The sequence below is a fragment of the Microcaecilia unicolor genome, chromosome 8 (assembly GCF_901765095.1).
Source record: "Microcaecilia unicolor chromosome 8, aMicUni1.1, whole genome shotgun sequence".
Classification (NCBI taxonomy): domain Eukaryota; kingdom Metazoa; phylum Chordata; class Amphibia; order Gymnophiona; family Siphonopidae; genus Microcaecilia; species Microcaecilia unicolor.
The window spans coordinates 222,907,481-222,929,993 of record NC_044038.1 but is presented as its reverse complement, the minus strand read 5'-3'; the positions used below and the strand labels follow the sequence as shown (position 1 = coordinate 222,929,993).

The 22,513-nt window shown below is 45.2% G+C and overlaps 1 protein-coding gene across 1 annotated transcript; it reads right to left on the bottom strand.

The window, feature by feature from the left end:
• Positions 1-7,467: 7,467 nt before the first annotated feature.
• KCNK15 (potassium two pore domain channel subfamily K member 15) lies at positions 7,468-21,885 on the bottom strand. Its single transcript, XM_030212123.1, has 3 exons — positions 21,624-21,885; positions 21,017-21,518; positions 7,468-9,431 (listed from the first exon to the last, which is right to left on the bottom strand). Exons 2-3 carry the CDS (start codon positions 21,333-21,335, stop codon positions 8,515-8,517), a joined length of 1,236 nt encoding a protein of 411 aa, XP_030067983.1. The 5' UTR covers positions 21,336-21,518; positions 21,624-21,885; the 3' UTR covers positions 7,468-8,514.
• Positions 21,886-22,513: the final 628 nt, after the last annotated feature.

The following is a 22,513-nucleotide window of genomic DNA, read 5'->3' as shown; positions in this document are numbered from 1 at the left end:
GATGGCAGATAAAGGCCATATGACCCATCCAGTCTGCCCATCCTCTGTAACCCCTAATTCTTCCTGTTCCTAAGCGATCCCACATGCTTTTCCCAAGTCTTTTTAAATTCGGGAACAGTCCTAGACTCCACCACCCTTTCTGTGAAATAGTATTTCCTTAGGTTACTCCTAAGTCTGTTCCCTCTTAACTTTGTCATATGCCCCCTCATTCCAGAGCTCTCCTTCATTTGAAAAAGGCTCTCTTCCTGTACATAAATGCCCTTGAGATATTTAAACATTTCTATCATGTCTCCTCTCTCCCTCCTCTCTTCCAGCATAAACATGTTGAGGTTCATAAACCTGTCCCTATAATTTTTGCATTCAAGACCGCTTACTAATTTCGTAGCCGCCCTCTGGACCAACTCCATCCTGTTTATATCTTTCCGTAGGTGCGGTCTCCAGAACTGCACGCAGTACTCCAAATGAGGCCTCACCAGAGACTTATACAACGGCACTATCACCTCCTTTTTCCTGCTGGTCATGCCTCTCTTTATGCACCCAAGCATCCTTCTGGCTTTGAACGTCGCTTTTTCTACCTGTTTGGAAGCTTTAAGATCATCAGACACAATCACCCCCAAGTCCCGCTCTTCCTTCGTACACTGAAGCACTTCACCCCCTATACTGTACTGTTCCCTAGGATTTTTGCAACCCAAGTGCTTGACCCTGCATATTTTGGGATTAAACCTTATTTGCGAAAATATCGGTCCATTCCTCTAGCTTCGCTAGGCAGTGGCCTAGCTACATGGGGCCAGGGGGGCCTGGGCCTCCATAGATTTGGCCCTGGACCCCTCTGCTGCCGACCCGCCCAACCCCCCTCCCGCCGTTGTACGTGCAGGACGTCAGAAACAGAAGGAAGCCTTTTGCGAGAAGAAGAGGTCCTCGGCTGGCGGGGGTTGGGGTCCCCCACCAGCAAAGGGAGGCGACCGTGGGAGGGGGGTCGAGGGGGTCAGTGGCAGGGGTGGCAAAGTTGGTGGTGGCGGTGTTGGCAATGGCGGGGGCTGGGTGTCGGCAATGGTGGGGGGAGGGGCTAAAATGTGCCCCCTGACCTCGGGCTCTGGACCCCCCCCTCCCACCGGTCTGGCTACGCCCCTGTCGTTAGGTCCTTCCTCATGTCATTCACACCCTCCAGGGTGTCCACCCTGTTGCAGAGTTTAGTATCATCCGCAAAGAGACAAACCTTACCAGACAGCCCTTCCGCAATATCGCTCACAAAGACGTTAAAAAGAGCCTGTTTCCTGTGACTATATTCAGACGCGGCCATTTACACCAACTAAACCCTGGTTTAAATGCAGAATGGGCATACTCTATAACACTACTCATAAATTCTAAGAAATGCCCCTCCCATGGCCAACCCCCCTTTTAAGATCTGCATCTTACAATTTACATGCATCACTTTATAGAGATATTTACCACCACCCCCCCCCCCCCCTGTTTACTAAGCCATGATAGAAGCTGCTGTACGCTAATGCCGACACAGCCCATTCACTTTGAATGGGCTGTGTCGGCACCAATAGCACTGCTTAGAAAACAGGGAGGTTAAAAAGTTATGGATATAAATTCTAATTAAAGACAATTAGTGGGAATAATTGCTTGTTAAGTGACAATTATCGGCACTGCTTGTTAAGCCAATTAAGTTGTGCAAACGAAAACAGAATATGACCAGATTTGCATGCACAACTTAGGTCGACCTATATAGAATTTGGGGAAATGGGAAAAACCCCTTAGCACATCAAGCTGTAAGGGCCGGATTCAGTAAGTGGTGCACAGTAAGGCAATGGCAAGATCTGTGCTAAACTAGTGTTCTATAAAGGGTACGCCACGCCGAGCGCCCTGTAGAGAATACCAGTATAACGCCGATTTCAAACCTAACATTCAGCGCAGCATGTATGCCTGCCTAAACTCATGTTTGATCTATTCTTACTGTACACCGCCTTGAGTGGATTCCTTCAAAAAGGCAGTAAATAAATCCTAATAAATAAATCAATCCTATATAATAATACTCACCTCCAATGTTCTGAGCCTGGCTGCCTGTGTCCGTAACTTTGGGCTCCGAAGCCCTAGCTGACGTCACTGGATGCATTACGCAGAAAACTCAGGGGACGTGATCAAGTTGGAATCTGTTTGTGTGTGTGCGTCAGACGCACGAGCACAAACTGATTCAAACTTGATCACGTCATTCCTCCACGCCGCGCGGCCGAGGAGACTTCGGCTGGCGGGGGTTGGGGTCCCTCGCCAGCACAGGTACGCGACGGCAGCGGGGAAGGTTTGGAGGCGGGAAGGGGGTTCCAGGGGTCAGGAACTCTGAGGGGGGGGGTCTGGAAATCGGAGGGAGGGGGTCTACAAATCGGCAATAATGGCAGTTCCAAACAGAATACTAGCATAAATCCATATTGACGTGCATAGAACTTACTCTACCTCAAAGACTGGTGTAAGTGCTCATGCTCAACTTTAGCAGTTAGATGCATAACTGCATGTATTTTATAACGTGTGTCTGCAAGTCCTGGGCACACCCTGACCTGCCCATGCCCCTCCCCAGTCCATGCCCCCATTGCAGTTGTGCACACATGTTATAGAATACTGTTGCATACATAGGGGTCCTTTTACTAAGGTCCCTGAAAAATGGCCCGCAGTAATGTAGATGCATGTTTTGGGCATGTGCAGAATTATTTTTTAGCGCACTTACAATACCTTTTAAAATTTTTTGCCGAAAATGGATGTGCGGCAAAATGAAAATTGCCACGCATCCATTTTAGGTCTAACACCTTACCACAAGCCATTGACCTAGCGGTAAAGTTTCTCATACGGTAACCGGGTGATAATGGTCTATGCACATCAGAAAATAAAAATTTTTTCAGCTGCCAGTAGCGGATGCACACCAAAATTGAATTTACCGCAAGGGCTACGCGGTAACCGGGTGGTAACTCCAATTTGGCATAAGTTGGGCATGTGTAGACGCCTACACGGCTTAGTAAAAGGGCCTCACAACTACTAATTGGCAGGGCCACCAAGAGGAAGGCAGGGGCAAGATTCCCACCTCCTATGTGAATAACTTCCTATATCCGCATAGGTGGGAGGGGATATGGCAGGAAGAAGGACCTATGGCAGGCAGAACAGAGTTTATGCGATAACCCAGGACACAGAAGCAGGAGACAGACCAACCGAGCAGTAAGCTACTGCCAGGTGGGGGGGCCGGGGGGGGGGGGTGGGAGCCTGTGGGGGGCATACCCTCAAGACTCAAGATTGTTTGCCCCGGGCCCGGCTTGGTCTCTTGATGGCCCTGCTAATTGGTGCCAATTAGCACCAATTAAACTTAGTGCCAATTATTTCTAGTTAACATCAATTAACAGCTCACAATTGCATTATGTTATGCCTGTAACTGACTTTATCTGTAACTTGCAGGCTACGCATAAAGTTTGACATGCAAGCTTACAGAATGTGGGGGTAACTGTAATTTACTTTTCCATTGGCAACAATGACTAAGAGAAGTAACCACTTGTATGGTTGATGTTTGGGGAGGGGGATCATGGAAGAACATGTGAGTTCTAAAAAATCTTCCTCCATTCCGAGCCGGATCAGTGACTGCAAAGACAGCAAGATCTTCTAATAGAGCCTAATGACCCATGGAAACCTCATTGTACTGTGGATAGACAATTTGGGGCACAATTAACACACAACACATTAACCTGATTAACTGTATGCAAATATATCCTATTCATTAGATATATCCAGAAAACATGCCAGTATCTAGGGTCTCAAGAACTGAAACTGAACACCCTTTGGCTAAACTAACAGCATCGTAATTTTAAAGAACACACTCCCACGTCATTTCTAAGGTGGAAGCAGTTAAACACAGCGCTGAAAGTGAACTTGAATTTCGCACTAAAATCATACATTTGTGTTAACGGGTGCTATTGTAATGTGTATTAATACTGGTGGGTGCTCTTTACATAATTTTCCACCTCTTTCCTGCCCCTTTCCCTAATTTATATTAAGTTCTGCATTAGCGTTATAACACTAAATATGATGTGCATTAATGAAATCAAATGCATATTAATGCCAGAAATAACACATATAGGACCTTACTTACGCTCCTAAAATCTATGCTCCTAAATAGATTATGCTCATAATTTAGGAGCATAAATTTTCACCACTGCTTTTGGCTCCTAACCACTACTCAGTTCCCCTATCCTTGTTCCTTCTCACCCAGTACTTTCCTCGCCCTTAATTGTCTTGTCTGTCTGTATTTTTAGATTGTAAGCTCTATTGAGCAGGAACTGTCTCTGTGTGTCAGGTGTTCAGCGCTGCGTGCATCTGGTAGCGCTATACAAATGTTAATAATAATAACATTCCATGTAGAAGCCTGCCCTTGCAGATGAGCAACACGGCCGCGCAGGCTTCTGTTTCTGTGAGTCCTACGTACGTGCAGGACGTCAGACTCACAGAAACAGAAGCCTGCGCAGCCTTCTACATGGAATGTTGCTGGTGGAGTAGCCTAGTGGTCAGTGCAGTGAAACATGGAATGTTGCTACTATTGGAGATTCTAGATGGAATGTTTTGGCTCCTGACCACTACTCTATTCCCCTATCCTTGTTCCTTCTCACCCAGTACTTTCCTCGCCCTTAATTGTCTTGTCTGTCTGTATTTTTAGATTGTAAGCTCTATCGAGCAGGGACTGTCTCTCTGTGTCAGGTGTTCAGCGCTGCGTGCGTCTGGTAGCGCTATACAAATGTTAATTATAATAATAATAAGATTCATAAATTAGGAGCATAACCTTTATAGAATAAGACCCATTTGTCTATTAACGTACATTAAGGGGGGGAAGTTATCAATGTGGGCTATCGTTAAGATGGATTATTTTACCACAAGTCATGCTATTTTAGCACCAGTTCTCATTGAATAAAATGGAATCCTGTGCTAAAATAGCACAACTTATGGTAAAATAATCCATCTTAATGGTAGCCCACATTGATAACTCCCCCCCCCACCCCCCAATCTCAATTTAAGGTACTATGACAGTTTAGTAAATATAGACACATATCTGTCCAAAGGTTTCCTGTGGTTTATACACACAGGGGTCCTTTTACTAAGGTGCGCTGAAAGATGGCCTGTGGTAGTGTAGACGTGTGTTTTGGGCGTGCACAGAATTATTTTTCAGCACACCTACAAAAATGCTTTTTTTTTTTCTTGCCAAAAACGGACGTGCGGCAAAATGAAAATTGCTGCGCGTCCATTTTGGGTCTGAGACCTTACCACCAGCCATTGACCTAGCAGTAAAGAATCCGGGTGGTAATGACCTACGCACGTCAAATGCCACGTGGAGTGCGTCCATTACATGCATCCTGTAAAAAGATGTTCTACTTTACCTGTACTGTACTGCCTCCCATCCCCCCCCCCCCCCCCCCTCTGTCTTTTCTGTACCTGGCTGCTAGTCACTGCTGGTAGCCATAGACAGGAATGCAGACATCCCTGGCTTTGGTTACTATGGCAGCCCAGTATCTGGAATACACATCTTTTCTTCAGTTACAAGATGGTCAAGGTCAAATGTACCAATAGGGTGTTGGCAGGACACCTATGCTACCTTCCATTGGTGTAGGAGAGGGGGAGAGGTGACGACATCACTTTTTCTATAAGAATACCTGCACACAAAGAAATCCTCAGAATTAGCCATATTTTGCAGGAGACTTTTCTCTGTCCTGATTCAGGGCATCCTTGCTAATTGGCTATTCTCCAGGAAATATATTTTTCCTTCTTTATTTCTGCATTGCTTCTGGTAAGAACTATTTCTTTATAACAGAACTATCCTCTCCTTTCTTTATATTTTATCTCACTTCAGAACCACTGATATATTTCCTGTTTGAACCCCTGATATATTTCCTGCTATTTCTCTCTCTCTCTCTCTGTTCATACTTTCAGATAACATGTGCTGATCTTTTCATGCTTCCAGATAACATGTGATCTATCTCTCTCTCTCTCTCTCTCTCTCTCTCTCTCTAAGAAAGCCTGGTCTGAGGAAACACGCTGTGATCTCTCTCTCTCTCTCTCTCATTTTCTTTGTTCGCCTTACAACTGTTCCTTATCAAATTAGTCTGATTGCTTATTATTATTACCTAAGCTATTGATATTAGATTCTGTACATGTGATATTTTTCCAACTGAGATTCTGTACATGTGATGATATTTTTCTAACTGAGATTCTGTACATGTGATATTTTCCCAAGACTTTCAAACTGATATCTGAAGCTGAGCTGGTAAGAATAAAAACCACTTCTAACTCTCTGATTCCTTTAAACTTATTCTATGATATTTTTCTTTATTTTGGTACAAAGTGAATAGCACAAACGCAGCCAGTACAATCCGAAAATAAAAAATATTTTTCAGCTGCACGTATCGGACGCACACCAAAAATGAAATTACTGCAAGAGCTACGGGGGTAGTCAGGCGGTAACTCCATTTTTAAAATCAAGTTTGCAATTGGGTGAGGTGTTCTGTAGGTTGGCGGGGGGAGAGAGGGTGGGACGTACAAATTGTCTTGATTCACTAAGTGTTAAATCAAAGTATGTGCTTGGTTTATTATTCAAAATATTGTGATTCTTTCAATAAAGAGACTGAAAGAAAATCAAGTTTGCAAACTATTTTGATGAATCTGCAAGAAGTTTGCATTAGTTCAACAGACTTTTCTTTCAAAAATGTGTTGTTGACTCCTTTGAACTGGAGAAACCCATACTGGAGTTTGAGCAATTGATCTAAGGTGAAGGGTCTGCAGCGCTGGTGATTGTAACGCACATCTGATCAGCTTTGTCTCACATTTACTGGAGAGATGTTGACATGTTTCCCCAGTACATCTGCTTGGTTTGAGTTGAACCTCTAATTTTTCACACATTTCTAGTCATATATACAGTTGCAGGTGCTAATTTTAGCAAATTTTGTCTCACCAATAATAAACCCGGCTGTGCTTAATTAACAGCAGACAGTGCACACTGCTTAAAGTCAAGAATTATACAATAGCACGATCAAGTACGGTATGGTTTCATTTGGATTTAACGTTCATAAACCATGTAATCTTTTTGTCTTTTCAAGCCTGTTTAAGCTTCAGTTCACAGCAGTTACTTACCGTAACAGTGAGTTAGATATATTAACCCTTAGATTCCTGAAGTTTGAACCCACATAATACAGTAGAAGCTTCACAAAAACTTGTGACCTACCCAGGTATAATTCAAGCAGCTGCTACTGTAATATTTCAAACAGCCTGTAGCAGGTAACTGAACAAAGCAGAAGGGGAGAATTGAAATAGGTAGGTGGGAACTAATTTTACAACAGGGCACCCATTATACTTTCTGAAAATATGATTATTTTATGCCCATTTTTAAAAGCACATACGTCAACACAATATAGTCATCCCTCCAAAGAACAATAACTTTTATGTCAGATCTTCAGAGGTGCAGCCTACGTAGAAAACACCATTATTGTCATTGCTAAAACAAATCCTCTTTATAAATTCTTTACTTTTTCAAACACATAAGTCTTAAACAATTATACTCATCTTAAATTGGAAGAAACCATTCTTATTTGGAGCAAAGCTGGAGACTATCATGTGACATTAAATCATGTCCCACCATAGGCTGTATCCCTTTTACACTGGTCCTGCAAAGACTCCAGTTTTGTTCAGATCAATAACCTACTGGAACTCCTTCAACCAACAGACTTACAATAACATTGACCAACTGTCTGACATGCAACCTTTCCGGTGGGTCACAGCATCATTACCTCAGAATGATGTTATAAATCTTTTCTCAATATCATACCAACGTAAGTTTTGATATTGAAAAAATAAAATAGTAGCTACATGGAATGCTTAGTTTAACAAAATAGAGTAGCTTCTCGCCTTTGTGCAGTAAGCCTGTCAATAAATTAAATGTGTCATCGCTGCTACCAAAGTCCAAGAAAATCAATTCCGGTCGATCCTCGGCACTGCAATAGCAAAAGGGACACGCTGAAATGGCAAGGCTTTTGTAGAAACATCAATGCCTTAATAACGAGACTGTTTGAAATCCTTCCTGGAGAGGTGGAAATGGGGCAAAACTTGAATGCTCTAAATTAGTCAGCTAACGTACCTACAAAAGTTAACCTTAGCCAGGAAAACTGCAGTTATTTTCATCTGTTCAGAGGGTACAAAATAGTCACATGATCCCTTATAGGCAGAAAGAGAAATGTTATGAATTATTTAAGACTTTGGGCCACCTCCTGTTCAGCATGTTATAGTCTGGTCTACCAGTAGAATAAATTACGATTTAGCAATATTGGAAGGAGTTAGTAATGAATGGTGAAGTTATGTTACTGTTACTAGTAACCGTTGGTATGTCGAATTAGTCTAGCAGTATAAACTACAGCACGGCATTTTACTCTGACACTTTAGTACAGTATTATCTTCAAAGAAGGTAGCAATTATCAAAGTTCAAGATCGAAAAGGAAGGCAAACTCAAAGAGACTTTCTTCTTTGCCTGAGATGCTCCCTGTAACTGTGGTTGCCAGGTGACAAGGTACTTCCAGGAGAAGAGAAACCTGTGTTATCCCGGGTGCTCAATGAGATCTCATCTATTCGATAAGAAATGGAGTTATAGTACACGGGATTTGTATGGCAACCCAATGTCTCATGATGCGATATGGCTGGGCTATCACAGAAATGAGAGTGGTAACACATACACGTGCAGAAAGAACCTACTGGCGAGGCTGTATTTGAAGAGCGGCGTCTTTGCCTTTCAGTGTCCTCCTGAATAAGTGGGATGAGGTTCATCTGACTTGTTCTGTCCCCTATGGGCAGAAAAATAGAACTTCTGCTTCTGCTTTCATCTTTAGGTTTCAAACTAACCTGGTTTCTGGCTCTTCTAAGTGATGCTCTCTCTTGTGCATCCCGCCTTTCGTCTTCTGAATTCATGGTCAAAAATCTAAGGACAACTAAATTAAGGAAAGCCCCAATGACAGTCAAACCCACCAAAATGTACATGAAACTGAAAGCCACGTAAGGTGGCTTCTTCTGCAGGGCTTCGTTTTTCTGCAAAGCGACAAAGTCTCCAAAACCAATGGTGGTCAGGGTTATAAAGCAGTAATAATAGGAATGGAAAAAGGTCCACCCTTCAAAGTACGAGAAAGCTGTAGCCCCGATGCAAAGAATCCCGATACAGGAGAGGAAGCCAACTAGAACCATGTTTTCCATGGAGACTTCCGTCTTTCTCAAATGACAGCACTTCTTCAGTTTCTTCAGCAGGAACCTGACAAAGGTGTTCATGCGCTCCCCCAGACTCTGGAACATGACCAAGGTCAGGGGGATTCCCAGCACAGCATAGAACATGCAAAACACCTTCCCAGCATCTGTACCTGGAGCAGCATGTCCATAACCTGCAGCAAAATAAGAGAAATAGGCATTAGTTTTAATCTGGCCCATTTCAAACCAGCAAACTAGGTGTAGACCCTCTTCAGCTCCTTTTGTATAAACTTCAATCTACAGTTCTGTGACCTCATGTGATTTTGTTACTATGATCAGATATGTGGTAAATGAACAAATAGAAATCTCATTTCTAAACATACATGTACTAGTTAAGCAACAGTAATCATACAAAATGCTATGGCTGGGATGTCCAACTCCAGTTCTCAATGTCTAGAAAACTAGTTTGGTTATTAAATATGCATGAGATGTATTTGCGTGCATTGCTTCAACCGTATGCAAATAAATCTCACTTTGGGGGCTCTTGAAGAGTGTAGTTGGTCACCCTTAGGATAAAATGGCAGCATTATAATTCTAAAGAGTATAATTAGAAAGTGTTACAGAAGTAACTAACTTATTAGTCTCACTCACACACATAAGGAGTGACTCGGGCTACACACACTGCAGCAGGACATGTTTATCCACTCTAGCTGAGATAATATTTAACCATCCCTCTGACCTCATGTGCAACTTTCTTTAAATCAGTCACCTTACTTTACCCTTCACTAACAATTAAAATGTTCTATTATGTATTGTGTTGACATTGTAAGTAGTATACTATCCACCTTATAATTGAAAGAGAAAAACGCCTAGATTTCGACCCATATCGGGAGATAGACGTTTATCTCACAAAAACGAATAAATCGGTATAATGGAAAGCCGATTTTGGACGTTTTCAACTGCACTCCATCGTGGAAGCGTACAAAGTTGACGGAGGCATGGCGAAGGTGGAACTGGGGCATGGTTATCGGCCGAGGAGAGATGGGCGCCTTTCGCCGATAATGGAAAAAAAGTATGCGTTTGTAGCTAGAATTTAGGGCACTTTTCCTGGACCCTGTTTTTTCACGAATAAGGCCCCAAAAAGTGCCCTAAATGACCAGATTACCACCAGAGGGAATCGGGGATGACCTCCCCTGACTCCCCCAGTGGTCACTAACCCCCTCCCACCACAAAAAATGATGTTTCACAACTTTTTATTTTCACCCTCAAATGTCATACCCACCTCCCTGGCAGCAGTATGCAGGTCCCTGGAGCAGTTGTTAGGGGATGCAGTGGACTTCAGGCAGGTGGACCCAGGCCCATCTCCCCCCTACCTGTTACAATTGTGCTGCTTAATGCTTAGTCATCCACCCCCCCCAAACCCACTGTACCCACATGTAGGTGCCCCCCTTCACCCCTTAGGGCTATAGTAATGGTGTAGACTTGTGGGTAGTGGGTTTTGAGGGGGATTTGGGGGGCTCAACACACAAGGGAAGGGTGCTATGCACCTGGGAGCTCTTTTACCTTTTTTTTTTGTTTTTGTAAAAGTGCCCCCCTAGGGTGCCCGGTTGGTGTCCTGGCATGTGAGGGGGACCAGTGCACTACGACTCCTGGCCCCTCCCACGAACAAATGCCTTGCATTTATTCATTTTTGAGCTGGGCGCTTTCATTTTTTTTGCATTTGTACCCCGCTCTTTCCCACTCATGGCAGGCTCAATGCGGCTTACATGGGGCAATGCCCAGTGTGAGTGACTTGCCCAGAGTGTCAAGGAGTGTCAAGGAGCTGCCTGTGCCTGAAGTGGGAATCGAACTCAGTTCCTCAGTTCCCCAGGACCAAAGTCCACCACCCTAACCACTAGGCCACTCCTCCACTCCTTTCCATTATCGCTGAAAAACAAAAACGCCCAGCTCACAAATTGTCGAATAAAACATGGACGTCTATTTTTTTTCGAAAATATGGTTCGGTCTGCCCCTTCACGGACCCGTTCTCGGAGATAAACGCCCATGGAGATAGACGTTTTCATTCAATTATGCCCCTCCACGCCATACTTTCTATTGTTATTTGACTATTTTTACTGCTGTAATTGCCTACTGCTCATGTTTGATCTATTCTTAGTCTTGAGTGAATTCCTTCAAAAAGGCGGTAAATAAATCCTAATAAATAATAAATAAATAAATAGATAAATAGATGTGCTTCTTTGGTAGGCCCAGAATAAAAGGACAGTCTGAAAATGTAATATCATTTAAACTACTGGAGAGTAATAAGGGCTGAATGAGAAAGAGAGAGACAGAGACCATGGATTTGGGGGTGGGGGGGGGGGGGGGGGGGGGGGGGTGGGGAGGGCATGAGGATGTGAGAGAAGGAGATTCTGAGGGACCTGGGGGTGGGGTAGAATAAGGAAAGAGATGGGGGTGGGATTTGACATACCATCTTTCTGTGGTTACAATCAAAGTGATTTTACATATTATATACAGGTACTTATTTTGTACTTGGGACAACGGAGGGTTAAGTGACTTGCCCAGAGTCACAAGTAGATGTAGTGGGAATTCAGTCTGGTTCCCTTGATTCTCAGGCCACTGCACTACCCATTAGGCTACTCCTCCAGAAAACTCTGGGGACTCCTAGGGGGTGGGATATGAGAGAAGGAGTCTCTGGGAGCTCCTGGGGATGGGGTATGAGAGAAGGAGGTTCCTGGGGGTTGGTTATGAGAGGTGACCCTGGGGTCTGGGGTATGAGAGAGGGTGACTCGGGCGGTTCTTGGAGGGATGGGTTATGAGAGAAATGAAAACCATCCCCCACACTGGCTCTGACTAACCCTCTTCTTAGGAAAACGTAATCCACATAGAAATGTGCTTTAGAATTTCATGTAATGATGCCAAAACACCAATTTTCTTACTCTCTCAATGTACCTAATTTAAAAATAAACACGTACAATATTCCATTTAAATCTGCCTAGAATCAGAAGGCCCTATGTGCAGGTGACGCTTTCTATGGGCTGCCTGCCAGACTCAAACATTAGCACAGAGTTCCACGTAGGTTACGGAGTGGATACATGTAAATGCAAAGCTATCAACAAACACTTATTCATTACTAAAAAGATATTTTGTGAGCTCTCAAAGGAGAAGATGCAATTTCAGGATTCAAAACGGGCAAATAGCAGCATTCATTAGCGTGCCATTAGGGTCTATAATGGTAAGTGATGAAGGAAAGACAGTGCTTAGCTTTAAAACAGCACATGATGCTTGACACGAGGGCAAGGTGGAATGGCTGGTAATTGAGTTCTGATGGCTATTTGCCAGGTCCATGGACAGAATGTTGTGCAGCTTAATTGGATAAGGACAAGCGCTGTGGAGATAGTGTCAGCAATTTAGACGGTGGAAATCTGGTTCCTGTAAAGACAAAAGCAGAACTCCAGAGAGCTCTGGCACATGTTCTATTTTTAAGTTCCACCATTGCGTTGCATTACCCAGGAAAGCAGTATGGATACCGTGATTCAGAACGCCTTCTGAGTGCCCAACGCAGTTCACACTGAACATGTTGGCATAGTAACTCCTTGACCCTAAAGAGCATTCTCAGACCCAGGTTGCTCTTCCAGGTGCTCACACTCCTGCTTTGAAGATAGAAACACTTGCTTGGAATGCATGGGATTGGGGGGGGGGGGGGGGGGGAACAGTGTTCAAAGCCATACTTAGCAGTGGCATAGCGTGGATGGAGCATTGTGATGTGACTGGTGGGGATCCCCAAGACCCACCAACTGAATACTGTTGGTATATCTCTCCCTCCCCTTCCCCACTCCACAGGCGATCGCACCCACCCACCCCTCGGTGTACCTCTTAAACAATTCACTTCTTCACTGGCAGCAAGCTCATACTGACTGCTCACGCTGGCCCCAGAGCCTTCCCTCTGATGCAACTTCCTGTTTCTGCATAAGTGGTTTTGTCCCCATTTCGTCCAGAGAACGCCAATCCTGAGCGCCTGAAGGCACAATTTTTTTTTGTTTTTTGTTACATTTGTACCCCAGGCTTTCCCACTCATGGCAGGCTCAATGCGGCTTACATGGGGCAATGGAGGGTTAAGTGACTTGCCCAGAGTCACAAGGAGCTGCCTGTGCCGGGAATTGAACTCAGTTCCTCAGTTCCCCAGGACCAAAGTCCACCAACCTAACCACTAGGCCACTCCTTCACTGTTGCTACTATTTGAGATGCTATTCCACTAGCAACATTCCATGTAGAAGTCGGCCCTTGCAGATCACCAATGTGGCCGCGCAGGCTTCTGCTTCTGTGAGTCTGACGTCCTGCACATACATGCAGGACGTCAGACTCACAGAAACAGAAGCCTGCGCAGCCTTCTACATGGAATGTTGCTAGTGGAATAGCAACATTCCATGTAGAATCTCCAATAGTAGCAACATTCCATGTAGAATCTCCAATTGTATCTATTTTATTTTTGTTACATTTGTACCCTGCGCTTTCCCACTCATGGCAGGCTCAATGTGGCTTACATGGGGCAATGGAGGGTTAAGTGACTTGCCCAGAGTCACAAGGAGCTGCCTGTGCCTGAAGTGGGAATCGAACTCAGTTCCTCAGTTCCCCGGGACCAAAGTCCACCACCCTAACCACTAGGCCACTCTTCCAATATTATCAGTTGTCAAAATTGTTACCAGCCTGCAGTCAGGTTTACTTTATTGAGCAGCCGTTTGCTTTCACAATCCCTGACGCAGGTGCTGTGCACCGAAACATGGCCCATGACGGTTCTAGGAATTAAAGACTTGTCGGGTCTCGAGGATAGGAAGGCTTGATGAAGCTTTATTGTTTCCACTTAATTGAATTGTTATAATCTTTGGGTTTGGGGCAGTGGCATACCAAGGGGGGGGGGGGCGGTGGGGGCGGTCCGCCCCAGGTGCACGCCGCTGGGGGGTGCCGTGGCACACGCCTGTCGGCTGCGAGTTCGAATCGCTACGCTAAATTCTCTCGTTCGCTGCAGCTCCCTCCCTCTGCCCCGGAACAGGTTACTTCCTGTTCCGGGGCAGAGGGAGGGAGTTGCAGCGAATGAGAGAATTTAGCGTAGCGAACTTGCAGCCGACAGGCGCACACCGCGGCACCCCCCCCCAGTGGTGTGCACCCGGGGGGGTGTCATTTCGCCAGGGGGGGGCGCTGCACCCGGGGGGGGGGGGCACATCGGCGATCTGCCCCGGGTGTTTTCGAGGCTAGGAATGCCACTGGTTTGGGGGGGGGGGGGGGGATAGAAGAGTGACAATATTTGTTTGGCTACGTAAGGGGCGCTATAAGAAGCCAAGCTCTTTCTGCTGTTTCAGCTCTACTTTTCTTCTTTGGAGCTGTACTGTTATTCTTTCAATAAACAGATTTGACTTGTTCCATTTTTGAAGGCTCTTAGTGCTTTTTTGTGAGCTTTCTATGGTTTCTACTTTGACCCTCTCTGTGTTGTTGTTCTGTATAAGTGGGACCACATCAGAAGGAAGGCTCTGGGGCCTGTACGAGCAGTGAGCATGAGTCTCTGCTTGCTGCCAGTGAGGACCTGAAATGTTTAAAAGCTACATGGAGGTGGGAGGGTTAGAGAGACTGGATCATGCAGGGGGGCTGTTCAGAAACCAATCACTTGTAAAGGAGGTGAGGGAGAGATGCCAGTTGGTAGGGGGGGGGGGGGGTACTCATACCCAAATAGTTATTCATTAGGATTTATTTACCACCGTTTTGAAAGAATTCACTCAAGGTAGTGTACAGTAAGAATAAATCAAACATAAGCAATAGACAATTACAGCAGTAAAAATATTCAAATAACAATACAAAAAAGTATGGCATAGTATTACTACTTCACCACAGGCCTTTAAAAATGGAACACAGTTCTTTAATGAATGAGCCTTGACAAAAAGACCCAACACGGGCCGTGTTTCGGTGACTAGCACCTGAGTCAGGGGTCACAGTGATGACGTGGAAAATTTGGGGAATAACTCGAATATATTCCTCTACAATATATTATTCCTTACCCCACGTCTCATATAGTAAAAGCTACAAAGCACCAAGGCACTTTCACTTTCTGTATCCAAATTCGGGTCTTTTTGTCAAGGCTCATTCATTAAAGAACTGTGTTCCATTTTTAAAGGCCCGTGGTGCTGTTTTTTTTTTTGTTTGGACTTTAGTTTGTACTTCGTTCCCTCTCTTTTGTTATATCATAGTATTACTACTTACAATGTCAACACAACACGTAATAGAACATTTTAATTGACAGTGAAGGGTATAAGCAAAGATGGAACATATAGATAGGTAAGAGAGTAAGAATAGTTAGAAAGTAAGGTTACTAATTTAAAGAAAGTTGCACACGAGGTCAGATAATATGCTAGGTATGCCACACATACTTAGAGGCAAAATGGCTTAGCTGAAAATTGTTCTGTAAAATATGTGTGTGTGTGTGCATTTTATGTATTTACTTTCAGCACCTGATATACTGCAAGTGATCCCTGAGGCAACTATGCGGGTTACAATTTCTATTACAGCTACTTCCCATTGTCCCTAATGGTCTCATAAATATTATACCTGGGGCAATGAAGGTCTAACCACAAGTACCTTTAGCTGGGTTAAAAAGAATTATTAGGGACTTGCACAGGGCAAAAATGATTCATTCTAGTTCGGCTTTGTTCCCCCACCTTTGGACTCTTTTTGGTTCAGTTCACATATTTGTTTAATAAAAGAAATGTTTGAGCATGTGCGAGTTAATTTCATGCATGTTAATTAACAGGCTAACATGCATTACATTGATTTTGCATCAACTACATTTTCTAAGGTGCAATCATGAACCTATAAGGTATTCCCAGCACAAGGGTGTACTTAGGTCACAGAAAAAAAACCAGCAAGCATACTTCCACTTTCAAAGGCACGCACACTTTTGGACAAATTGGTGATTTCTGCTATACAGATAAGTGGAGTGGCCTAGTGGTTAGGGTGGTGGACTTTGGTCCTGGGGAACTGAGGAACTGAGTTGGATTCCCACTTCAGGCACAGGCAGCAGCTTGTGACTCTGGGCAAGTCACTTAACCCTCCATTGCCCCATGTAAGCCGCATTGAGCCTGCCATGAGTGGGAAAGCGCAGGGTACAAATGTAACAAAAATAAAATAGATACTATTGGAGATTCTACATGGAATGTTGCTACTGTTGGAGATTCTACATGGAATGTTGCTATTCCACATGTAGAAGGCTGCGCAGGCTTCTGTTTCTGTGAGTCTGACGTCGGACGTCAGACTCACAGAAGCAGAAGCCTGCGCGGCCACATTGGTGATCTGCAAGGGCCGACTTCTACATGGAATGTTGCTAGTGGAATAGCAACATTCCATGTAGAATCTCAAATAGTAGCAACAGTGGAGGAGTGGCCTAGTGGTTAGGGTGGTGGACTTTGGTCCTGGGGAACTGAGGAACTGAGTTCAATTCCCACTTCAGGCACAGGCAGCTCCTTGTGCCTCTAGGCAAGTCACTTAACCCTCCATTGCCCCATGTAAGCCACATCGAGCCTGCCATGAGTGGGAAAGCATGGGGTACAAATGTAACTAAAATATGTGATTTCTAAGTTATTTTCAAATTTTAAGGCATTAAAGACTATTATTGCCCCATTGGCTTGGAGATTCAGGACTATTTAAGAACCCTTTAGTCACTTTCTTTGATGCTTTGGTTTTGCACTGTTCACCATAAGCTTTTGAAATTTTGATAACTTTTATAGTGACATTGTCGTAGTGGACTTTTGATTTGCCAGTGATGGAAATATAGCCAGACATTGTTTTGGCACAGCTGGCTTTTTTATTTATTTATTTTTTTTTTTGGCCGAGGTTTTCTTCCACTATTCTTTGTACTTTTTTTCTTGGTTTAATTTATGGTGTCAGTGCTTCCTGCCATCGTTATATTTGGAGCAAATTCACTGCTCATACATGTTTACACAGGGTTCAGATAAAAGTTATGTTGTGAAGATCCTGGGTATGATGCTACATTTGGGACAGGTGGGGGTGTAATTAGTGAATTCTAAAGGGTGCCAGCCTTATTTACAGATATTTCTGTGGGGCAGGGCCTCTGGAGATGTAAGATCAAGTCATCTGTGATTTCAGCACATTAGCACATAGCTTTGCAGCTTGAAAGGAACATAATCAGTCCCGGATGTGGCCATTGCCAAAACTCAAGAGCATGCACGGGACTTGGGAGTTTTGTACCCAGAAGGGGAGATACCCAGTGGCGTAGCTAGGTGGGGCGCCAGGAGAGCAGCCGCTCCCCCAAACGGAGTTCTGCCGGCGCCTATTTTTTTCTCAACGTGTTCCATGTAAAATGTGCGCCGGCAGAAGACTGCTGTCGCGCCGCTTTCGCTCCCCCCGTGCCGTCAACCTGGCTCCGCTTCTGGAGATACCAGAGCTGTAACTTTCCGCCATGCAAAAGGCTTGGGCAATTACCCCCTCATCCTATAGCAGGATACCTATAGCACGGTACCTAAGGGCCAGATTCTGTATATGGCACCTAAAAAATCCGTGTGGAACTAAGCGTGCAAGATTTATATGGTTTATAGAATACGCTTAGTCGATACTGTTGCATCTAAACCTACATGTGCCCATTTATGCCAATAAAAACCTGGTGTAAATCCGCGCATGTAGACTTAGGCGCACTGACCTGTATTCTGTAATTATGCATGGAACTTTTGGAATGCCTACAAAACGCCCATAAACACGCCCCTTTTAAACTACATGCATTTTGAACTGTGTGCTTTACAATTGAGACGCAGTTCTTTATAGAGTACGCTTAGCAATTTCCATGCGTAAATTCTGGTAATTGCCAATTAGTGTTCATTATTGCTTATTAAGTGCTGTTAAAAATGCTGATTGGCTTGTTACGACAATTAAGTTACGCAGGTATGTACACATGGAAACTAGGCACCATATATAGAATCTGGGAGCAAATGCATGGTTAAACCAGGGGCGTAGCCAGACTTCGGCGAGAGGGGGGTCCAGCGCCCGAGGTAAGGGGCCACATTTTAGCCCCCCCCCCTGCTGCTACCACCACCAACAACTTTGACCCCCCCTGCCACCAACCCTCTCGACCCCCCTCCCGCTGCCAACCCTCCCCGCCACCACCGCCGTTGGCTACCTCTGCTGGCGGGGGACCCCAACCCCCGCCAGCCAAGAAGGTTCTCTTCTTCTGGTGCAAGACTTTGTTGTATTTCTGTGAGTCTGACGTCATAGAAACAGAATGAAGCCTTGCACCAGAAGAAGAGGACCTCAGCTGGCGGGGGTTGGGGTCCCCCGCCAGCAAAGGTAACCGACGGCTGCGGCGGGTTGGCGGCGGGAGGGGGGTCAAGAGGGTCATCGGTAGGGGGGTCCAGGGCCAAATGTACGGGGGCCCAGGCCCCCCGTGGCCCCACATAGCTACGCCACTGGGTTAAACTTATAAAAGTATAAGCACTTCTGCAGGTGACCGTACGTTTGTGCACTTGTAGCTAAATGATCAGTGCTATTCTACAATTTAGGCACATACTAAGATGCGTAGGCGCCTACTCACGTACAACACGCATTAAATTAAAACTATCGCCCAGCTACCGCATGCCCCAGGCGGTAATTCTAATTTCTACCCACGTCCAAAATGCGCAGCAGAAAATAATTTCTATTTTCTACCATGTGGCGCTAACCAGGCGGTAATCGGCAGTGTACGTGCACTGATGATTACCGCCCGGTTAACCAGTGCGACTTTACCACAAAGTCAATGGGTGGTGGTAAGGTCTCAGGCCCCAAATGGATGCGTGCTGATTTTTATTTTGCCGCGTGTCCATTTTCGGCAAAAAAGGCCTATTTTGCAGGTGCGCTTAAAAATGGACCTGCGAGCATGCAATACACGTGTGTACACCAGCGCAGCCCATTTTTTGGCACATCTTAGTAAAAGGGTCCCCACAATGTGCTTAGTGTGTACAGACATGAGTGGAGCATGGGTGGGACAAAAGGGAGGTAAACTGTGTCTAAAAATTAGGTGCATCCAAAATAGCGCTTATCCCTATTTTATAAATCATGACTAAATTTAGGCGCGGTTTATAGAATAGCGCATAGGGCCGGAGAATGCACCAACATTTCGGCGTGGTCATTTGTGCCACTGAAAACCTGCTCTAAATATCCGCGCCTAAATGTAGGCGCATTCTCCTGAGTTCTATAACCATGAGCAACTCACCACGCCTTATATAGAATCTGGTGGAGAGGGTAATATGCAGAATATTAGAAGCAACATTATTCCTGGACTTGGGAAAATCCACAATTCCAGGAATAACATGTATAGAATGTTTGTACGTTTGGGAAGCTTGCCAGGTGCCCTTGGCCTGGATTGGCCGCTGTCATGGACACGATGCTGGGCTCGATGGACCCTTGGTATTTTTCCAGTGTGGCATTACTTATGTACTTATTGGCTAGGTTATGCTGAAAGGTGCAGCGAAGGGTGACTAAAATGATAGCGGGGATGGGACGGCTTCCCTATGAAGAAAGACTAAGGAGGCTAGGGCTTTTCAGCTTGGAGAAGAGATGGCTGAGGGGAGACATGAGTGGAGTGGAACAGTTGGATGTGAAGCATCTGTTCACGCTTTCCAAAAATACTAGGACTAGGGGGCATGCGATGAAACTACAGTGTAGTAAATTTAAAACAAATTGGAGAAAATATTTCTTTACCCAACGTGTAATTAAACTCTGGAATTCGTTGCCAGAGAACGTGGTGAAGGCAGTTAGGTTGGCAGAGTTTAAAAGGGGGTTAGACAGTTTCCTAAAGGACAAGTTCATAAACCGCTACTAAATGGACTTGGGAAAAATCCACAATTCCAGGAATAACATGTATAGAATGTTTGTACGTTTGGGAAGCTCTCCAGGTGCCCTTGGCCTGGATTGGCCGCTGTCGTGGACAGGATGCTGGGCTCGATGGACCCTTGGTCTTTTCCCCAGTGTGGCATTATTTATGTACTTATATAACGTGCTGCATTTAAGTGCGTGTGCTTACACCTGCTATTGACATAGGTAAGTGGCCACTTCTAATTTTAGCTGCCCAGATGCCATGATAGAACTAGCACTCAGTGTGTGGCACCTAAGCACCTAATTATGGAACTGCCCCCTCCCTTATTCACAAAACTTAAAAGCAGATCTTGGAACTAACTCCAGTTCATTAGGGTTATGTTCAGGCAGTTCTGTATTTAAGCTTCTGTCCCTTAACATTCTGGGATTAGTCATCCTACATAATGCAAATTTGGATATTCCAGCCTACTTGGAACAAGGAGCTGTAAAAACCAAAGCTCAGCTTGAAGTGTCCCTGCTGGCATAGGCTTACTTCAGTGAATTAGTCCATGTTATTCAACTTCTTATTACAAAGCATTCTGGATATTATTTTCTTTTGAAAGGTGAGCTGAAAAATCAGGGGTCGGTTTATCCATTCATTACAAGGTAGGGCCAAGTAGTTGCTTTCTGGATTATATTAATTCCGTTTATTAGAAGCATGACCTAAACTGAATGGCTTGAAAGGCACTGCACATAATCCAGTTTTCTAAAATGCAATCAACAATTTTACAAACGGATTAACCATAATTATTCTGAATTACTGATTGTGCCAGCCAGAAGTCAGAGAAGTTGCTCACAACACCTTTCAGTAATAAAGTTTTGAGTCTCTCCCCCCCCCCCCCCCCCCCTCAATCTTGGCAGATGCAATGTTAGGAGTGCTTCATGGAGTTGGGGGACTTACCAATAGTGGTGATGACCGTGATGGCAAAATAGAAAGATCCTGCGAATTTCCACTGCTTGCCAGCTCGGTGAGGCTCCGACTTCAAAACCACCTTCTCGATCTCTCTGTAATCCTCCTCCGAGAAGCGGTACTGCCTCTTCAGGTCGCTCCGCTTCTGCTCCTGGATCTGTTTCCTGGAGGTCTCCGACTCCGATTCCAGGGCATCGAAGACGGCGGCTCCGACCAGCAGATAGGAGAACATGCAGAGAATGAGAGACAGGGTCCGGATGTTCTGCTTCTTCATCTTCTGAACGACCAGCCCCAGATGTGCCAGACGCATGCAAAGGGGGGGTGAGCGAGATCTGGATCAGCCCCGCCGCCTCGGCAGACGATCTCGGGTTATCTCGAACAGGGGCCCCTTACCAGTCACTTTCCCAGGTGAATCAGAGCAAGAGCTGGATCCTCCTCCCCCTCTTCCTGGGCTTCTGGCGATCGCAGCATGTTTGCTGTCACCCGGGAGATGCTAAGAATAAAAGAGCCTTTTTACTTATCAAAACAATCAAATGTGTGTTTAAAAGCTGCTAAGCGCACAAAAGGACACGATACCTGTACAGGGGCTGCTCCTCACCTGTCGGCTCTTCCTCTGTCACACATCCTGGTCCAACAGAGTTACAGGTTAAAACTAAACCTTTAATCGTTTAAAACAAGTTGCATACGTATAAATGATCAGATTGGCTAGCATTCACAGAAGAATTGCAGAATGCAACAGAGCGTGAGGGTTCCCTCACCCAGGACTATGGCATGCTTCCTGGCACACACTTCTTCCCATTTAATTTTTCCGCCCTCATTAAAATGCCACATCGTGGTAGAGAGAGACTAGAAAATAACAAAAGCCTTGGCATCCCCCCCTACCCCCTAATGCAAGTTGCACGTCTTGCACTACAGCAGCAGGGCGGGACTGTCGTAGATGCCCCCCCGCGATCCCAGATCCGGCAGAGAGCGGAGACGGATGCCCAGGCCACCCTTCCCCGGGCACAGGTACCCGCTCCCTCTCTTTCTCGCCACGCTTCCTTTTGAACTGGCCGCGGCAAGCTGCTGTCTCAGCACTTGCCGCAGCACTGCGCATGCCCAGGTCAGCTGGCGTGGGGGAGGGGGTAGTATTACCTTGGAGACGCTCCCTAGCAACCGCCTGGAAAAAAAAAAAACTGCTGCAGCCCGGGGGTGAGATGCTGCGGGGCTGGAGCCAAAGGCGGCGTGGTGCTGGGCTGGAGGGAGTCCGAGCTGGCACAATGTGCTTTTTTTTCAAGGCTAGGTTCTTTGTGGATGGAAAGTAACAACGGCTGATGGCTAAGCAAATCCTCAGCTATGCTACCAGAGCTGCTGCCTGTTGCTAATTGAAGTTGCTAAGTAGTACATAGATAGGAGAAAAGGGTCAAGCCATAGTTAAGCTCTGGAACGGGTTGCTGGACGGTGTGGTAAAAGCTGTGTTTAGAAAAGGTTTAAACAAATTCCTGTTAA